The 20,639-nt window shown below is 50.6% G+C and overlaps 1 protein-coding gene across 3 annotated transcripts in view; it reads right to left on the bottom strand.

Moving 5' to 3' along the window:
* The window catches only part of LOC119455940 (DNA-directed RNA polymerases I, II, and III subunit RPABC3), a 132,365-nt gene that overhangs the window by 29,717 nt on the left and 82,009 nt on the right, over positions 1 to 20,639 (bottom strand). For all 3 annotated transcript variants that reach the window (XM_037717490.2, XM_049669449.1, XM_049669450.1), the window contains exon 3: positions 4,289 to 4,463. In XM_037717490.2, coding sequence (XP_037573418.1) covers positions 4,289 to 4,463 — 175 coding nt within the window. The remainder of the gene's footprint in view (positions 1 to 4,288; positions 4,464 to 20,639) is intronic.

Raw genomic sequence — 20,639 nt, 5'->3', positions numbered from 1 at the left:
CCCCGTAGCGATGCCTATGCCTTTCCCGTCGAACTTCCGGCGGCGTTGTGTGGTGCAGCCGAAGCGAGCAGGGCGGCAGCGGCGCATAGAAAGGAACAGCATCCCGAGCCAACCCAGCTCTTGTCGCGCTCGCTGGCTACGGGCCGGGCCGCGTGCCACTGCGCGACGCCAGAGGAGCGCATCTATTTCGGAGGAGCGCCGCCCGCCTGCCCCTCCGAGCACCGGCGCGTTTTACAGCTGCGCAGAAAACCTCGCGCGGCATTTCCCGCGCGGAGAGTGATACACAAAGAGACAACTACGACACACAGAACCCGGCCACGCTCACGCCGAACTCCTCTCGGCCTCTCCGGATACGCGCGCAAAACGTCCTGCAGGCCTCATGGAAAGCCGGGAGCAAGAAGACACGGCAAACGACGACGAATACGAAGGCGCAGCGTGCCGACATAGAACCACTCGACTGACAACGAGACGAATGACGTCTCCAGTCCCTGCCTCTTCCTGCATTTCGCCTGCCCCTCTCTCCTAGCAAGGAACTCTCTCTGTCTCTCTCTCACTTTTCCTACGAGAGCTTATTTTTTCAGCCACCGCCGGTCTTGCTGAAATAATGGACGCAGCGAGCACTCTCGGGAAAACGCTCGACTAACGTGCGCCACAAAAACACACATCCACAACCCCCGTTCTGAAGATTCGCTCGAAGCATAGAGAAAGGGCTGCTTGCCGAGACGGCGGCGCGAAGACAATTTCTTTTGGGGGTAAACGAGCCGGACAAAAAAGAAAAGAAAAGAGCGTTTTGCCTCGATTACTACTGTCGCTCCGTTATTCGTGACCCACAGTCCGAAAATTTTCGACAGTTTGCTCCTAGCTACCATTTTGAAAATGGCGCGCGGTGTCTCAAGAGTCCACTACGCCGTTAAATATTGGCTGCAACATCACGTTGCAGAGCGAGGTTGCAACGCGAGTGCTGCAACCCCCAACCCACCGCGCAGACTTTGAAAGAAAACACAGCATCGCGGTGCAAATGCCTTCAAGAAGAAAGAAAAGTGAGAATGCTGTATAGGCGAGAAAGTAACATTTTAGGACGACGAACCGGCTGGACGAAGGAATCTGAGAACCGCCGGCAGTTGACGATTCTTCCATAAAAAAATTTGCCGTTTCCACAAAAAAACTCAGCTCAACCCACGGATTATTTTACGAAGCCCTAAGTGCTCCCTCGCAAGTAACCAAACTCATTACGACTTCCATGCAAGTATGGTAGCTCTGCCTGGCAGAAGAAGACTTCGACTGCCAGACGCGTCTTACTACCCGAAGCCGATGGCATCTCAAAGCGTCAGCAAACGCTTAACGACATCGGCAAACGCGCATCGTGCCCAAAAGGTTGCGGCAGCTCCGCCCCCGAATGTATTGAGCGCGCGGTCGTGGCGGCGGGGTAAATAATCACTGCAGCTGCGCCTGCATTAGAGTAATGGGCGTTAACGAGGGCAGCCCGCGCGCAGGAGACGCCAGAGCGGCACGCATCGCGTTGTAGATCCGCGCGAACGAGCGCGCCACTAAAAGCGAGCTCGCCGGTCGCCAAGGGGACGCGAAACCGCTACACATCTGTCCGGTTACAATCGATGCCCCGAGTACCCCCCCACCACGATCGGACGCGGTCGCCACCACGGGCCCTGGTCACCAAAGGGGGCAGCAGCAGGGGAGGCAACGGAAATCGTTTACAAGTCAATATCACACATGGAAGGCATCACGCGACCACTCAGAATCCTCGCCGCAACCACGAACTTTGAGGGCAATTCGCGCCTCTATACGGCAGCGATGGCGATTGGAGGCGCTCGCTACAAAGCGCTGGGCGGAACATGCCTGACCGTGAAGATGGCTTCCCCGCCGCCAGTAATCATGGTCAAGAGCGGTATAACAAGAGACCGAATACGTCACGCGTTTTCTACTCCGGTTTGAATCAGCCAGGAAGCGCTGTTAAGCGCCGCTGAGTGCGGCCACGCTACATGTGCCCCGAGCCAACGATCACAGCAAGCGAACCGAACTGCGGAAGTTGCGTCTTTCCTGCATAGCTACGAAGAGGTACAGGAAGCCGAACTCAGGGGTAACAGTTCGGAGGTAGCGGGCCAATACAAGCAACAGAAACGCCTTCGCGAAGAAGCGTCAGACGGTGAAGCACAAACAAACGCGATCACCAATGGAAACGTCGCAATGGAAAGCGGGCTTAAATAAAAGAGACGACACATCAGGCGACAGAAACGTACGACACAAAGGACGACACGTGTCAGACGAGGAGAAATAAGCCGCAAGAGCGAACGCTTTCACTCGTAACGAGACGTCCACAAGCAGCAACATGTACTGAGTCTTGCATCGGACTAGATGTCCAGTCGCGTGAAGGACAGCTAACAAGGCTGTCCTTCGATCGTTAACGTGTTGGTCCCTGAAAGAGTCGAACAGAAGAAAGAACAAAGGAAAGGCCAAGAAACTTACGTTCGTTGGGGGCATCGACGATGTGCAACTGCCGAGACCGACTGATATACCACCAGCTGTGTTCACACAAGTCATATGCCAGTGGGAACCCAGGGTGGTACACTGCCGAGCTGGGCGCATAGGTGATCCAGTACAACGGTATCCGCCCCATTGCTGCTCCGCTTGTATATTTTAGGTACGTTCAGGCCGTGTGTTTCTTTTCTTTTTTTTTTCTTTTTCGTTTGTTCAACACCATCGTTTAATGGACACTAGGAAAAACTCCTTGCATGTGTTTCGCCGCAGAATCGTTTACGCTCCTAGAATGTCTCTGTGTTTCCCACAAACTGCCTTCCTCCCCAGTGTGGAGTGGCTAGGCGTAAGACACTAATATTAGCCAGCCTTCCGACCGTTCCCCATTTTCCACGCTTCATCGCTGTCGATTCCCGTTACATCCAAATCTGCTACCATGCAAAACTTGCAAATAGCTAACAAAAATACTCCCATTTCAACTCTAGCTGATCTCGAATACGCCTAACACGGGCACGGTAATACTCAGCGGTTCAATCGATGCTCTCCTGCTTTATTTACTACTAACATTTTTATCTCTGGGTGCATTCGCGTAGGAAAATGAAATGGCGGAAAGTAAGGCAGCACCAACTCGTGATTTTGATTGATTTGAATGCAGTGACCAGCTCTTTAATTAAGGAGTTTCGAGAGCGAGCTATCAGGACATAAATTAATTAGAAAACCGAGAGTGGTCAGCAAGACTGCAAGGCGTTAAAAGGTCGGGCGACGAGACGAGCAGCGCTGTCTGTGAATCCCCTCAGTTGTCCTTCCGAGCTGCAGACCCTTTGGAAAACGATCATGCTGGCTTTACCGCAGCACACGAATGATCCCAAAATATTACGGCCAGCACACTGTTCAATTGCTATTGCGCACGTTGTGCGCTGCGTTTCCTTCTTGTGCGGTGAAGGGACGCGGTCATTCTAGACTGCTAAATAAATTCTTTAAAATCTGCATTCCTTCATTCGGCAGAAAAATAAAGATGTTAGTTATAAGAGAAAACTAAGGTCAAAGTTTCTTCTGTTAGTAGTTGTAACAACTTCATTCGTCCTTTTTAAAAGTAAAGGGGCAGCGGGGTAGAGGGTGGGGAGAGGTCTACTCGCGGTAGTCCTTCGCCACCCTCTCAGCCCACCCCAGGATGGGCTCCCGTACGTCGGGCCTGGAGCTGCGCAAGGCAGCCCAACTTTCGCTGAAACTGCAACGGCTGTACGCAAGTGCGCCGCCACAATTTCTCTCGTATATTTGAGTCGTTTTAGCGCAAGGAAAGTTGTTAAATCCTGCTAGGTCGAGTATACATGCGTTCTTAAGAACACAGTACAGCGGGTTATGAATAGCCAGTTAACTAGACGCGAAAAGACGCCGCCAAAGCCCTGACGCCAGGCGAAGCTGGCGCGGGCACTTCGATGTGGCGCCGCAACCAGAGTTTTGTTTTTGCGCCTCTCCTGGCTTACCAAGACTTCTCTCTACTACTAAAAGTTTTCTTATCGTTACTTGAGAAGGATAATTTAGTGAATAGCAAAAATATTTCGCTCTAGTTTCGACAAAGGTGCGACGAAAAAAAAAAAAAAAGAAAGACACGCAGTCAATAATGACGCGCGAGCTTCGCTGTAATCATTACTTTTGCAACGTGCCGGCCGCCATATTTCGCGCGAGCGTGCATCGCGGAAAAGCCAGCTTCGAAGCTTCCCGAAGGGTTCCTTCTCCAGATTGGCACGGAAGGTGCGAACAGCCTAAACCCGGACGGCAGTCCCTGAAATGTACTCACAGTCTGGTGGTCTCGCCCGTGATGTCGTCCCCCTCGATGCGGTAGATCTTGCCGTACATGACGTACTCGAAGCTGTCCGCGCGCGACGGGCCAGTGTCGGCCGGGTTGTACTCGCCGTCGTCGGGGTAGCCGTCCTCGCGAAGGGTGGTCGCGATCACCAGCCGAAACTTGTCACCTGCGAACGACAAAGATGGGACAGAGAGAGACGCGTACGTTTTAATACCGCCGGCCTCACGAACGGGTAAGCACGCTGTATGTAAAACGAAAGCTTTCTCGCCACCGGGCGCGACACCAAAGCTATGTCGATCGGTCGACATCATCTGACTTATCTTTTTTTAACTTGGTCTATCAGCGTCTCTTGTAATGCGTGCAGCCATTTGGAATCTTGTACATGGGTACTATAGGTCAATGTTTGAGGAAGGAGCTAATTATAGTTTTCCAGCGCCTCTTACAGTGCATATTAGACATGGAGGGCCGGAGATATGACCTTTTTTAATCTACGTAGAGTTAATGCGGTCAGTTTATTAACAAAGGCAAAGGAAGCGCGGAGAGCAATATTGCTCGCACGCCAATCATTGTTCCCTCTAAAGCTGGGCCCGTACTTAACATAAGTAGCACTGGTCGCACCAGGACAAACGTAAGTAAAAGAAATAATGCGCCCACAAACTCGTGTTTCGCACAATGATGGGAAAAAGAGATTTCTATGAATGAATCAGAGCGTAAGTAATGTCTCTCGATTCCCCAATACACGAGATGCGTCTTGCCTTAACCAAGACAAAACAAATCAAAGCAAGACACTCTCAAAGCAAGCATAGCCAGACACAAAATGAGCTTGCAGTCGACATTCGGCCAACCCCTATGAGAACAGTTTGAATGGCAAGAATAGATGAAATAAAATAAATAACAACGGAAAGCTTCAACTGAAAATTTGTCATGCTCTGACTGCAACGCCACCACGAGCTGAACTGTGAACGTTGTACAGAGCCTCGAAACGTCCGAAGCAATGACGCGGCACGTTACGGCCTGAACTCTGGGAGTCATAGTGGCTAAGTTTCTTTTTTTTAACCAACGTGCTTATAATTCCAACTGCTACGGCAATTCAGCTCGGTTGTACGAGTTGCGAGACTGGGACGTCGCGAAAGCCCGTTATTAACGCCGGAGCCACCTAAAAGAACGGCCCAATACAGGAACGACGTGGCAAAAGAAATTTGCCTGGGCGCACAGCCTACAAGGCGGCAGGCACGTGCACAACGAGAGGGCGAAAAATATCGCAATGCCGACCACCACGAGCTTCCCCGTTCATCTATTACCTCCCCCCTCCGTGTCCCACAGTGCCGTTAAGAGCTCGGTTCATTCATTCATTAAAGGCGCCGCTACATGCCCGAACGAACAAGCAAGCGCGCGTGCTCGCCCTGCCAGCCCGCCTAGCAACGCCCAGGCGCGCAGGAAAAAGACAATGGCGGTGGCGTCCCTCCTCGCTCGCTGGTCGCCGCCGCGCTATCAGCTCTTCCTCTGACCAGGGCGGTCCAAGGCGCATGCTAGCGCACAAACAGGACAACATGCGCGCGCACGCTGGTCGCCAATCGCTTCCGGGGCCGAAAACAAGCATCGCGAGGAGGGCGAGATTGGCTCGGCGGCGGAGGCACAGACTTTGGCAGCGACCGCGTGGCCAGCTCACCGCGTGGGAACGGCCCCCTCCTCCCGCTCGAGCGGGATGACGCCGAGGCGATGCGTCGCTTATCGCGGCCGTTGGTGCCCCCCCCCCCCCCCCCCCCCCGCTGTGGTTGCGTCGAACAACGGGGCCCACGCAGTCGGAAGTCTAGCAAGGATAGGCTACTCTATAGAAGAGAGAAGGCACGGGGTGAAGAACGGGGCGGCTACCCGCCGGGTTTGGCTATGGCGTTGCGCTGCTGAGCTCGAAGTCGGTCGCATTTCGACTGGGGGCGATATGAAAAAAGCGCTCGTGTACTTAGATTTCGGTGCTCGTTAAAAGGACCCCAGGTGGTCGAAATCGATGCGGAGTCCCCTGCTACGGCATGTCTGACAATCAGATCGTCGTTCTGGCATGTAAAACCTCAGAATTTATTATTTTTTTTAACGGTGTAGCTTCTTTGTGCCTGCTGAAACCCTGAGCAGCTGGAAAAAGAACGTGCAAGTACAGGGACCCGCTATAGGGAGACATATATTACAATAGAATAGCCTGCAGCGATTGCGATAGCATGGTAGATAAAAGTTACTAAGACCATGACAACGGGAAAATATGCGATCGTCACCCATAGGCTTAGATCCCATATCACCAACTCTGTGCAGCGAAAACTACGGGTCGTGTCAGCCAACCACAAAAGAGAACCAACGAGAAGGGCTCCTTTATTGTCCGCCTCTGATCGCCTTACGCGCAATCTGGATGGAAGCGTCTGGGAAAGGATTTGTAGCGCACAAAAGAGGAGCCCACCTCCTTTATCTTTACCTGTTTTTTGATTGGCTGACACGAGCCCTATCATACAATGCACGGAGTTCATACGTCCTCCGCCAGCACAAGGGTGACGACCGAAGTGCCTTGCATGGAAAAGAGGGTCCTTTCTTGGACGTCTGTGTGCGTGGGTGTGTGCGTGTATGCGAGTGTGTTTTCTTGACCTCTTATGCTTGTTACCGAGATGGATTACCAACTTTATCAGCTACAAGTTCTTCTAGACGGCCGAAGACGTCCCGTTAAATCTTACGCCGATTAAGAGGTCTGAGGTGCGTGCCCTCTAGTGCCTATAACAGCGGCTGTGGGTGGGAACAACGTGAATGCCGGAACACGTGGCTCAGAAGCAGTGCTGTTTTCTGAAGACCGCTTTCTTGCGCTAGTGCTGACGCCCAGTGGCAAACCTATACGACAGTCTCGACAAGCGACGCTGACACTAACGCAAACGCGGGTATATGCAAAGCTGGGGAACAAGCATACTAAAGAAATGGAGCGATTCTCCCGCTCTGGTCAATGCGGCCATATTAACATAGAAGATACGACAGTTCAAGTCAATGCGCCATGAGCCACTAATCAATGTCGTACAAGGCACATGTTCACTCAAAAAAACTTATTTCCCAGTATTTCTCTATCCCGGCAATGAACGAAAAGGTTACTACTACGAGGCTGAACTATGCCCAGCAGACAGAGGCGACTGCCAATGGCAACGGCTCACAGAACCACATTCTCTGCGCGATACGGAGAGCTCAGTTCGATTCACCACACAGCGAGCGGCGGTGGAAGGCCAAACCCAAGTGTGTCCGCGTGATACGCAAGGCCACACTTGTATCGGCCGTGTGACAATACCTGGTGGCACAACAAAAGAGAGAAGGCTGGCATGCCGGCACACCTACCGCAATGGCACAATCGCGGCGGGCGAGATAACACGGCCTCGATGACACGAGACGAGCGTGCTCCGTAATGGGGAGCAGGGGAAAGAAAAGAGACGAAAAATAAAAAGAGCGCAACTTCGTGCGATTCCGAGAAGTAGGCGTTGCACTCAGCGCTTCTTTCTACAGCAACTCCCCACCCCCTTTCACTGGTCTCCTGCATCTACCTCCCCTTTTCTATTTACATTTTGAGAATGAGTCCCAACAGCGGACTACAGGCGAAGACAACAGTAACGGCATCTAGTTACGTCTTTTACGGCGAAAAACCCAGCGTGCTGAGTGTGGATTACGAAACACGAAAAGGGTATAATGAGTGATGGCAAGTAGTTAGTAGGAAAAATAAAAAAGAACAGAATGTTGCGAAGGAGCTGCGCCTGCGATCAGCAAGTCAAGCAGATCACTGTTACACGCTACCTAGACTTCACAAACCAAAAAAAAAAAAAAAAAGAAAACGGTACGCATCGACACAATGTGCAACAGTCGTTAAACGGCGACACGTTCAATTAAACGCTCCACCGCAGTGACAGATGTACACTTCGTTATACAGCTTCCATGTGCGAGTCATAGAAAGCTTTTAACAAGCTTAGGAATCAGGAACAGGTGTAAGCGATCTGAGCGAAATCAAACCCAAAGGAACCGAGCCCGGCGACGCCGTGCGGTCCGCGCCGCCTGGAAGATCCACGATGGTGCCGGCGTTGTGCGGAGACTCCTCCAACCGAACGGCGGGCGTATTCCAGATGGAACAGCTCTCGCGGCACGAACAGAGCGTGTCACAGCCAAAAAGCCAGCAGCAGGAGTGAGCGGCAGCGGCCGCCGGCGCCGCAGCTTAAGGCATCTTTCAAAACGCTTATCAGCCACACGTCGATGGGCCGTGGACAAAGACAATAGGTGGCAAAGCGCGCGAATGCAGCCGATAGGCTGGCGCTCCCTCCCTCCCTCGCTGCTCATAGTTCACCGCGCATTCGTCCCTCGTTCCAACGGTTCGCGCGCCGATGCGATGACGAGGCCAATGAGCGACCCATTTCAGCTCAAACTGGACACGGGACACAGGCCTGATTGCAATCACAGGGGCATGACGCATGAAGGCCAATTAATGAAGGTCCTTAGCCGACAACAGCGGCGAAAACTCCAGCGATGCACCGCGGCTTTCCATCACGTCATTAGGCGGCCACATGGCCGCGAGCCAATGGTTTCGCGAACGGAGCCATATCGGATGACCTCGGCTTAGCGCCTGCCACATAGTGAACTAAGTTTGGGCCGCAGAGGTGTGCAACTATCTCTCAGCACAGATGTCAGCTTCTGTGCAGTGTTGATGAGATGTTTTATGCAAAGGTCTGGTCGGCCTGAAACCTGCGAAGCCAGCGCGCAACGCCTGCTCGCGGAGGCACAATCAACGTAGCTGCCGCGCCGTAGAAACCGACAATGAAGCAGATCATCCTAGCCTTCCGAAAGCGTTCAAATCAAAAGTAACTATCGCTAATTAACTCAATTACCGATTGTACGCTCACGTCACGTCCAAGTAGGCTTCGGATGCTTGACATGAAGCTGTGCAGTAAGGTTTCACTGCACATGAACATGACGATAACAAGTCAAATGATGGGGAGTTCTACCTCGTATACGAGCACGGCCAACGACACGGGCGGAACGAACGGTATAAGCCACGAAATATTTTCGCTGATCAGCGCTTCACGTATGTCCAATTTCGACAGTGGGCACAAACCGCTCTCATACATGCCCCGGATTCGCGGTTAACATCTCCAATGACTGCACAGTACACACACACACACAGTAACGTGCCCTGTATTGCTGAAACAATTGTGCGCCAGAACGGCACGTCCAAATACTGCTACAAGGAACCTACGGTTCGATAACGCTATGCCAGAACACAGCGAAACATGAGGCTCTTGGGGCTGCAAAATCTCACGACGAAACACTGCTCCCTTCGATCGACGCCCAGCAACGACAGGCTAGTAATCTCAACCATGAGAGAACTACCACTCCCCCATATCCCCCACAACGCTGGCCAAAGAAACGATAAAGACGACAGAGAAAGTGGCAGAGCATCCGTGCACGGTGACGCCGTCACGCGCGGGCAACTCATGTAGAAAGACTGCAGAGCAGCGTATGATTCTGTACAACATAAGTATACTAGAATACGCTCGGTCCCTCTGCGTAATGACGGACTATGTTGTCAGTTAGGCATAATGCTCGCTCTTATGTCTTCCTCATTTTCATTATTTTTTCCCTCTTCTCTCCAACTTTTGAGTCTGGAATAATCTCTCCGATTTCTAAATGCGGCTCTCAAGGAAAGCTGCCCCGTCGGCCCGATAATCTATCTCTCTCCGCAGTGTCCCGCTTCAAGTCCGGCGTTCCCCCGCAAATCGCCCAAAGGCAAGAGAGAGAGCGCATCTAATCTGGGCGAGCGCTGCCCGTACACGAACGGCGCGCGGTGGGGCGCGACGCCGACCTTCCGCGGAGTCTTCTCGCTATACAGCTGACCAAGAACAATGCGTAAACGCGGAAAAGGTCAGACGGGCTTCCTCGCAGGGCGAATGTGAGACCGTCCTGCGTACGTGATCGCTGGCGACGGCACAGAAGGTAGACGCAACGGAGCGCTGAGAACTCGCGTGCGCGACTCAAAGACAGTTTGAACGGGCCTTGCCAGCAGTGAATCTGCGACCCCAACAATGTTCCACTCCTGTGTCCTACCAGCTATGCTATATTAATAACAATAAGAGAGAGGGGTGATTTAAAGATGGCACACGTACGAGACGTCCACTTAATCTGCGCTTGCAGGCAATCCACCTGTACACTAGAAAGAGTATCCTCAATGCCCGCACTGAACATTCATCAAAGACTGTCATCCCTTGAGCTATAAGACGCATCCTTGGCCCACGGACTAACGCTGCCTGTGCATCTCGCGCGACGAAGGCACTTTTAAACTTCATCAGATACACTGGTCTCAATGAGGTACTTCAGTTTGTTGTGGTGTGTTTTGTGTATATTGTGTATCTGTCATGTACTGCGCATGTAATTAAATTTTTCATCCTACCCTTCTGGAATAGCATGCTAGGCGTGCCGCCAGGCAAACCTCTCTAAGATTTAGCCCATCTCTCTCTCTCTCTCTCTCTCTCTCAACCTATCTATCTATCTATCTAATCTGTTTTCAAACAAAACAAATGCATATTCGGAGTAATGTACCACGCACTTGATTTGTAATTTTGTCATTAGCTGCAAAGGAAAACTGCTAAAATAAGCGGGCTTCTGCTTTGCGGCGCTACCGTGGCTGGCCCGTTGCCTTGTTTACCCGCTAAGAGGAACACCGGAAGCTTACCACAGTTTCTGTATGTAAACATAAAAAATGTCTAAGTTTTATTTAAGCGGACACTACGCCGCAAGACCGAGACTAACTACATTCGCGTACCACGCCTCTCAACAACAAACAGGCCAATTTCGCCGACAGCGGCCGTGCTGCGTAGAGCAATGGGCGGAGTAAACGTGAAGGTAGAGTTACAAATTAAAAAAATTATAATAAAAAGAACACGAACCCTTCACGTCATAGATTTTAGCAACGCTTAACCAAAGAGCACCAGCTGCTGATTATTCAGAAGCTGATTTCACTGCATTCGGCGAAAAAAGAAAAATCTTGGGGAGGTGGAAAGGATCTTGCCGACAAAAGTGACCCATGGCCGTGAATACATCACAAAATCTACGACGGCACCCAAATGCATCGCAATTCGCGTACGAAATTAATAAGCCTGGCTTTAATTTTTTAGAGCACAGCTCTTAGGCGGCCGTTCCTGCTGCGTGCGTCGGTCTCCCTCGAACCGAGTGAACGAGCACTGCGAAGCATGAAAGAGCAAACGCGGAGCGCAGCGGGGGATGAAACACGGCGATAGCACGAAAGCGCGAGGAAGAAAGAGGATGAGGAGGGTATGGCGAAAGCGTGAGAAGAAATGCGTAGTGCCGTGCAAGACGGGCTCTGCGGCCACGATGGCTACGAGATGGCGCCAGAGTAGCGCGCGTCCTGTGTTCACCAATGACGCCACCGATACCATACATGGAAACAAAGCGCTGCGTGAGCGGAGGTCTGTCTGCGGCGGCTGCTGTGAATCGCGCCCACGCGTCACTCACGCGCTGCCTCTCGCGATCTCCCTATTAGCGAGACAGTCGCGCCACACTTCGCTCCGTTTGCAACGTGCCGCACGACACAGACTGTCCGCACCAGTCAATATATCGCTAAATGAAAACACGTATAGAGCTGTGCTCTAATTTCGCATTAGGGAGTACCGTAATCGTCGGCGACTTTTTTTTTTACCCTCTGAAAGCTTATTCCTCTTATTTTCCTTTTTTTACCGAATATACGAGGAAACGGTCCCAAAAGAGTGTCCTAAACTAGTTTAGCTTTCCCTGGTGTCTACCCAAACTGAGGATTATACGGGCTGGCTCTTCGAGGTAACAGCTGAAAGTTTTATACCGCAGAACTGGTCGAAAGGGGAGTGGAAGTCACCATATAAGTTCCCTTCGTGGAAACAGTTAGGGACATGCACCCCCTGAAAACAGCATAAACGTTCTATCTCAGCGTATGCAACTATCCGAGTTATATAAAGGCACGACTCCCGCACGTCGCGACGCTAACACTTCGCCATATGCCCTCGAGCGGCGACAGGTAACTCTCAGCTCTTTTTCGTCTATTAATGATATTAACCTTCTTTGGGAACTTACCCCAGTTTGCAGTATGTCATTGCATCTATGTGCGCGGCTAACCTCTTTCTCGACAGCGTGGGTCACTGGGCAACCCGTGGTCAAATGGGTAGAGCACCGGGCTGCTGCATGGGCCGGGGGAAACGGGTTCGTCGAACCAACTTGGGTCACGTAACTCTGGGTATGTGGGGCTCTTCAATGAATCGCTTTGACGTCAACTTGGGTCGCTGGGCATCTGCCACTGTGTATGAGCCGCTGTGCAATGAACCTCTTTCACGGCAGCTTGGGTCAATGGGTATGCTACTCTGGATATGTGTTCTTCAATAAACCTCGTTGACGCCAACTTGAATCACTGGGTATACCACGTATGTGTTGCTCTTCAATGAGCCTTCCACGCAAACTTGAAGCACTGGATATGTGCCGCTCTCCAATGAGTCAGGCTTTGACGTCAACTTGGGCCACAGGGTATTTTACCACTGGGTATGTGCGGGCTTTCATAGTAATCGTTATATAAAACGTATCATCAACAATTACCCACGAACCATAAGATAGATTGCTAATAGCATTAAAGTCGCCAATCGTCTCTGAAGGATGGATGCACCGCTATTTTTCTTTTCCTGGACAAATGCTTTCCTCGTCCTACACCATCAGGTAATGATCTCACGATTACGCGGGTCATCTTCTAGCCTCGCACGACTATATTTTCGGCACGTGCGCCACACGAGTAGTTCTGTGAGAGGAACGTTTTACCCAGCGTCTACCGCACAGCGTAAGAGCATCTTAGCAGCCGCCTCATCCTCCTCCTCTTGATGGGTATTTCGGGAGCAACATAATCTACACACAGAAGCCACTAAGCACCTGCATCACGCGCGCCCTGCTCTCGCCGTTTCTATTTTAACTCCCCTGCCTTCGCCACGTTATGCTGAAGTCAATACACCCTTCGCGACTAATTGCATCTGTTCTACAAAAGCTTTTTGTTTAAGGTACAGCTTTCAAACATCAGCGCTGGCGCCATTCCCTTAGGCACTTGTGCAGCCTCTCGGACGCGCTAACAGGATGGTGTATTGCGTTACAAAACAATACCGCAGGCTATGGGGAGACGCCGTAGCAGAGGGATAAGAGTTAGCATTTCGACAACTTTAGTTTCTTCAAAGCGCACCGAACGCGGGCGTCGCGATAAGGAAAGGTATTGGCGACCTCGCCCACAGCGGCAGATCGAGCACCATAGTCGTTTGGCAACCGCGGTTGGTAGGCATGTTGCTACGAGGTAGGGTTGGTAATATCGATGAACGATTAAAGGTATCCCGCAAAACGATTAATCTTCATCGATGTCCACCTTTCATTTAATCGACTTAATCGATTAGGCCTGTTCGATTAATCGTTTTCGAGAGTTCGACAGGAGTGGCACGAGAATCTTGAAATCGTACTGGAATGGCGGCCCACGAGCAGTGTCTGTGCGGCTGGGGTAGAGCGACTGTTGACTACCTTTCCGAGTCCATAGTGATGCCAAGCTGAGCGCTTCCCCTCTCTTTCCGCCTCATGGTTCCACTGCCTCCTCCTCCTCCGCTTTCCTCCTCGCGTCTCGCATCCTGTGCAAACTCGAGACATCGAACGCAAGCGACAACGGCGAACTGCGGGCATACCGTCAGTAGACAGTTTTAGTTTGGCGTGGTTACCGGAATAGCGGGCGCACCGGAATAGCGGGATCGAAATGCGCATGCGCAGAACGCTAAACGAGCCACACCGTTTACCGTGCGCACGCTATTTCTCAGAGTTAACGTTACCGTGTTAGCGTGTTTACGTAGTGTACGTAAAACATGGCGGCGGTCCCGGCCGCCCGCTTCGAACTGAATTTGGAGTTGCTGTTGAATAATTCACTTCGTTGGTAGGAAATGACTGCGTAAATGGCTTTGCTTACCTTCAGGCAGGATCGACAATATGTTTTTATGGATAATTTAGCGTAGTTTTTGAGATCGCTTCTCGTTTCGAACGCGCCTAAGCCTAACGAAAGAAATTTTCTCTGAGATGTGAGCGCCACCAGTCGATAAAGTCTGGAGATAGGTGCGACGACGGCATATGGCCTCTGAGATGGGAGGATTTCGGAGGCTATGGTAGACAGCTTGTACTGCTTGTCTGTTTCGTTGCAGCTCGACGGACATGGGAAGTAAAAATACAACGCGCTCCTGGCTTACATTGCGCTGCTTATCGCACTTTCCGGACGCACACACACATATCTTAGGTGCCCTATGTATGCGAAATTCAAAGCGTAATGGAATAGCGTCCCGCAGAATCGCAAGCGGCAGTGGCGGGCGAATGCTGCTAACCAAGCCGCCGAGCAAACTCGCGACATCGAACGCAAGCGACAACGGCGAACTGCGGGCATACCGTCAGTGACGTTCTCTCCGTCGCAGCCGATTGTGTGTGTAACCTGATAATTGAGAAATACTTTAATGAACCCTAGGGATTAACCCAGTGATAAATACCGGGGCCGCACGTTTCAGCTTCACTAGTTAACCATCTTCCGGGAGTGGTAGGGCCGACGATTTTTTTTTTTTTTTCATTCTGGACTAAGTGCCATTTTATAACATATATTGTTTATCTTGTCAAAAGCCACTAGTGCCAACTATAGTTAGTCTTTAACAAGGTAAAGATTACCTTTATCAAACGTTTATACACTTGTGCTTCAAACTTGGTTCCACCTCTCAAATATTAAAATAGGGTCCTACAAAAGTAGATAACTGCGTTTCAGCCTTCTTGAAAGTGCCCGGCAAAAATTTCGATTAATCGATTAATCGATGACAAACCCGGCATCGAAAGCGATTAATCGATTAAAGGCTAAAACGATGAACTATTAATCGTTAATCGAATAAAACTAATTAATCGACCATCCCTACTACGAGGTACAGTCATCTTACAAGGTAGGATGTGTGTATAGGATAGGTTGGGGGAGGGGGCAGAAGAAGTCACCATTCGTGTTCGTTACAGCCGAAGCAACAGTGCAAACGGAGCTCTCTCGGCTGTCCCACCACTCGAACGGGCTCTCCAGACTGCGTTAAATTCAGGGAGTCGAGGTGGCCCGTTATCTCCCAACCTGGGAGACAATGGCTGCGCTGCGCCGCGCATGCCGCATGCGGCCCTCCGTGAGAGACAGGCGAGACATGTGGCGCCAAATGAAGTGCTCCGCGCCCGGATGCGAAGGGCGAGTCAGCGTTCGCAATGAAGCAGCGACAAAGAAAACCCGGCTGATGTCTGTCGCACGTCTGCGAAACCGTGTCTCGTGGGAATAGTACGGAATAACCCTCGGTATCACGATGAATGTCGATTTCGAGTGAGAAAGTTCAACGCGAAGAAATCGGTAAGGTCAGTCGAAATAGTTTTGTCTGTGGCCTGGTACAGCGAGTTCGGGAGGAGGTGAAGTAAAAGGAAAGAGATAGAAAGTGCGGTGAACTAGGCACATACATGGCCTGCGCGCAGGACGTCACAACACAGAAGTGACTGCCAAGCGGCGCTAAATTTCCTGAAAATAAGGCCGCTCACAGTTAAAAATTACAAGAGAGCTCTTGCTACTCGCAGTGCCCTCTGAGTGTCGTTCCACGCTCTCAGAATCTTCCTCTGGTAGAGAGGTAGGACGTCCAAATGAGACAATACGGCATTGAGTGTCCGGCGTTCAGTGCCATAATCCCGACTGTCCAGAGGCTGTGCGAGATTGTTTCTATAGAACCTCACGCGTGTGACAGTTGGTGTCGCATTCGCGACCTATGCTGTGTATGGCGACCGTGGACAATACAGAGCGGATGTGATGAAAACCCTTTACTTGTTCACTCTGTGGCGCCAACTACGGGCACCGTGCGCCAAGGGCAGATAAAGACGGAATCCACTGCCAACTGTGTGGTGCAACACGGAACAATTAAGGATGCTGTGCAATACTTCCTCGGTCAAAAGCTGCAGAACCTGTACTCGACACTCACTTCACTGTCTTTAAGCAGGCAGCTTAGATGAAATTAAGAACAAATGAGTGTACAATTTCACCACAATGTAAGCATGTGAAATGGATTGCGAAATGCAGCCTCGAGAAGTAGAGACACTGTAATGCAATGGTGTTCTGCGCACTAATGACGACAAATGATCGCATGTGGCAGGAAAGAATACTTCTGGCAAAATAGGGATGGCAACCGTATGAATCCAAAGCCTGCGATTCGCATTCACGATTCCTAGCATACCTACCTCTACGCACGACTCATTCAACATAAATCATACATCGTCATTCTCACAATGGTTGAACAACGCAAAAGAAAAAATCCACGTCTGTTTCAACTATTAGCCATACACAACTCCCAGTTTCTTGCAGAATGTCGACATATAATTATCACAAAACCAAACCTATAGATATGTGGGAAATGCTCGGTGTAAGTAACCGTCCCGTAAACTCGACAGCCAGAAATCTACATCATTTTTCTTTCATTTTTTTTTCTTTCTTTCTTTCTTCCGTGTGTGTGTGTGTGTGTGTGTGTGTGTGTGTGTGTGTGTGTGTGTGTGTGTGTGTGTGTGTGTGTGTGTGTGTGTGTGTGTGTGTGTGTGTGTGTGTGTGTGTGTGTGTGTGTGTGTGTGTGTGTGTGTGTGTGTGTGTGTGTGTGTGTGTGTGTGTGTGTGTGTGTGTGTGTGTGTGTGTGTGTGTGTGTGTGTGTGTGTGTGTGTGTGTGTGTGCGTGTGTGTGTCTGCGGTGTGTGTGTTGGTTGTGTGTGTGTGTGTGTGTGTGCGTGCGTGTGTGTGTGCGCGCTGCGTGCGCGTGCGTGCGTGCGTGCGTGCGTGCGTGCGTGCGTGAGCGTGCAGAGGCATCCATATAGACAATGCGCATTCGCGCGGCAGGACACGACTTTGCACGTTATAACCCACCAGCGACCTTAAGAGATATACCAGCCACTTCTTCCCCCGCGCGAAATGAGAGTGCAAACAAACGACCCTCCATAACACAAAGAGAGAAAGGGCGACAGATATCCAACGACCGTTATTTGTGCAAGTTCAGAGTCGAGCGGACTCCGCGCGCATGCATGCAGGCGCATACGCGAGCGAGCCCCACGATTCGCTCAATTACTCATCGGACTACCAACGATAAAGGTTGTTAGCAGGAACAATGACGGCCAGTGGGCGATCGGCAAGGTCGTGCGCGCTTATCACCGATAGCAATCGGGGACATCGCGACAGACGCCTGCTCTCCATTCCATTTCTTTGCATTCCCATCACGTATATACGTTCAGTCGCCCGCAGGCGTCGCTCGCAATACGCTAAATCATGCAGGTTTGTTTCCGCGAACAAACGCACCAGGCAAAGTCGGCACCGCCCACCCATGAACATAGCCGCGCATCCATGTAGTATGGTGAGAATTGCCACGCTCGATTGGTGGGCGCTGAGTACCGCATAAATTCGCGTAATACCCACACGCTTTGTGAAAGAAAAAAAAAAGTTCTTCACCAAGTCAGCACGCTTGTGTTCACGCAATGGAACAAACCACCTAGCGCAGACCGGAAGAAAATAGCTGCAACTTTTAAAGTATCAGTCGACAGGGCTCACTTGAACGACATCGGCAAGGTACAACAAGCGCCGACGAGCGGATATGTCTCGTCTCGGCTAAGGTATTCGCACGCTGTTTCTTTCACACAAAAATATTCGTAAAGTTGGCGACGGAAATCGCACGATCGTAAGATGTATATACAAATAAATTCCATGCTTTCTGTCTCAAACTCCGGTGCGCCGCTATATTACACGAGCGTGCACCATATTACACCAAAGTCAGCATACTGCATGCTCTTTACAGCTAGCTCAGCCTGATAGTTTCCGGCAAGAGGCATACCATGGGCCCTTATAACGCACAACGAAGGTTGCGAACTCAAGTCTTGGAAGGGTAGCTTGAATATATATCAGCTTGCAAGAAAATTTTTGAACCTGATTTACTGACAGCCTTCAATCGATTGATGATTCAGTTATTAGACTAGTTGTGTTGGTCTTTTACGCGAACGTCTAAAAAAACTGTCGTAGTTTCGCCCGAAAGGCGAAGCATCAATTGCGATAGCAAATTAGTAGAGAGCTATACGGAGTAGGGATAGTAGTCTTATCGGCAGCATAACTTGGACACATTCCCTTACTAACTGGATTAACAAGCATGGTGTCAGCGCGCACAAGCAAGCATGAATAGGTCGCACTCCGATGACCGCAAACAACCACTATCAAAACGCTGGCAGGAGCAAGCGCGGCCGCAGCAGCGAGCGAAGGTTCGTGGGGTCTATCGGTTTAACGGAAACTGAGCGGCGAAAGCACAGCGTATACAAAGGTAAGAGCCGTGTGGAGATCGCTTTCAAGATACGGCGCGCGCGACAGCCCGCAGCGGCGCAAAGTACAAGCACGCAGTTGCTGGCAGAGTAGAAGCCACACCCACTGCCTCCCGCGCTGCCTTCCCGCTTTCCTCCTTTCGCGTGGGAAATTAAGTCGCCAGTTCCCCTTGTGCCCGGTCGCAAGGGGAACTAGGGAATTTGGTGACACAGCACAGCGACGCCCCCTAACCTGCCTCCCTCCCATCCCCCCACGGCCTTTCGCGCGACGAAAGAAGTCACGTTTGCTGTCCGCTGTGCATTCGCTCTCCGTGAAAGCGCTCGTCCCTCGCGCGCTTTAACTCGCACATACAGTATACGGCGCGCGGCGACGATCTTATCGCCCTTGCACTTTATACGGAACCTCACGGCAACAACGACAGCTGAAGTCCGCTTGGAGTGTCCATATAATTGCTATCGCAATAAAAAGAACTACACATTGGACTAGACCTTCATTTGAAACAGAAGAGATGCAGTAGATGCTAGGCACGCAGGATATGACGTAGAATTAGGGAGGCAGTAGTTGGACTATCTATGGGCAGTACGTAAATGTCAACAGCTATCAGAACGTTCAAAACGGCTTCGCAGTGGGCTACTTGGACACAAAAACTGTCTGCTAACAGCCGCCCGCAGGATTTTATCTAAGCACGTCCGCATTACTTCGACTAGGACAATTCAGCCTATTACCAGAAGTCTCTCTAAAAAATAGATTGCTTAAAGAGAATTAATCGATTAGTCGATGAGTTAGTTATTTATTAAACAGATCCCCCCCCCTTTTTTTTTCTTTTTTTTCGTTTCAGTGCCTCTCGTATACTTTCCGCTGACTTAGCAGGCGCATTGCATAGGCCTTGGAATGCGCTGTGGAAAACAGGAAACGATCCGAACATGATCGGCCGCGATGCCCTCGCGACAAGACCAGGTGTCACTTACAACAAGCAAATAAAGGTTCCTCTACTATAACAGACACATTAATTGCCGTTTAGGAAATGCGCATTCCCTGAACGACACGCAGGCGAAGGCGAGAACCTTTCACCTCGCTTGTGTGGTGCCCGATACCTGACGATACTCTCTTCAGATAAACCGCAGAAGATTTTACACGCTCGCGAAATGTCATGAGGCGAACGACACGAGAGAATTGTCTAAAAATACCGTCACAGGTGGAATGTGTCACTCGCAGCTTTATCAGCAACGTTCACGCCGAAAACAGTATCGTTGCTTTGTTGTAATTTTTTTTTCGGTACGGAAAATTCCGCAAGCGCTGTTAGGTTTGCTACGATTACATTTTAATGAGAAACCGGGTGATCCATCTACCGTTCCTCACACGATGACGTGGCACATCTGTCCAGCTCTGCGAGAAAACGGACCTTGAAATAGGCTATGAGCCAGTGATATCCTCTCCACCCATTCCCCTCACACAGTCATGGGACCCTGGAGAGGGTTTTCGACTTCCTTACTACAATGGAAATAAAGTGTTCCCTCTCACACACACTCAATCACAACTCGAGAATATCGCGGAAAACTTGCTAATTAAAAATAATTGCAGTGGCGCGCGTAATGAGACTGTAGAAATTAGAACCGGTGAACGCCCAAGATTGTGTTCATTTAGACCTTGTGACAATCTCCAGTTTCGAGATATGCGTCCTCAAGGTGCGGTTTCCACTTTATGCATTTCAACACGCACGCGCACGGATGCACGAGTACACGCACTGTAACGAATGGCGAATGTCTGCATGCGTTGTTGTATGGACAGAAACTGAAACTTAACTAATGAAGCACACTTCGAGAAGTATACCACTTATAAAACAGTACAAAAACAATAATTCATAATCGTTCTTATCTCTTCAGTACGTAACTACCTACATGGTAGCGCAAGCGCAATTAGCCCTGTC

This window comes from Dermacentor silvarum, chromosome 6, assembly GCF_013339745.2.
Source record: "Dermacentor silvarum isolate Dsil-2018 chromosome 6, BIME_Dsil_1.4, whole genome shotgun sequence".
Classification (NCBI taxonomy): Eukaryota; Metazoa; Arthropoda; class Arachnida; order Ixodida; family Ixodidae; genus Dermacentor; species Dermacentor silvarum.
The sequence above is the reverse complement of the archived record's forward strand: the minus strand, read 5'-3'. Positions and strand labels throughout refer to the sequence as shown.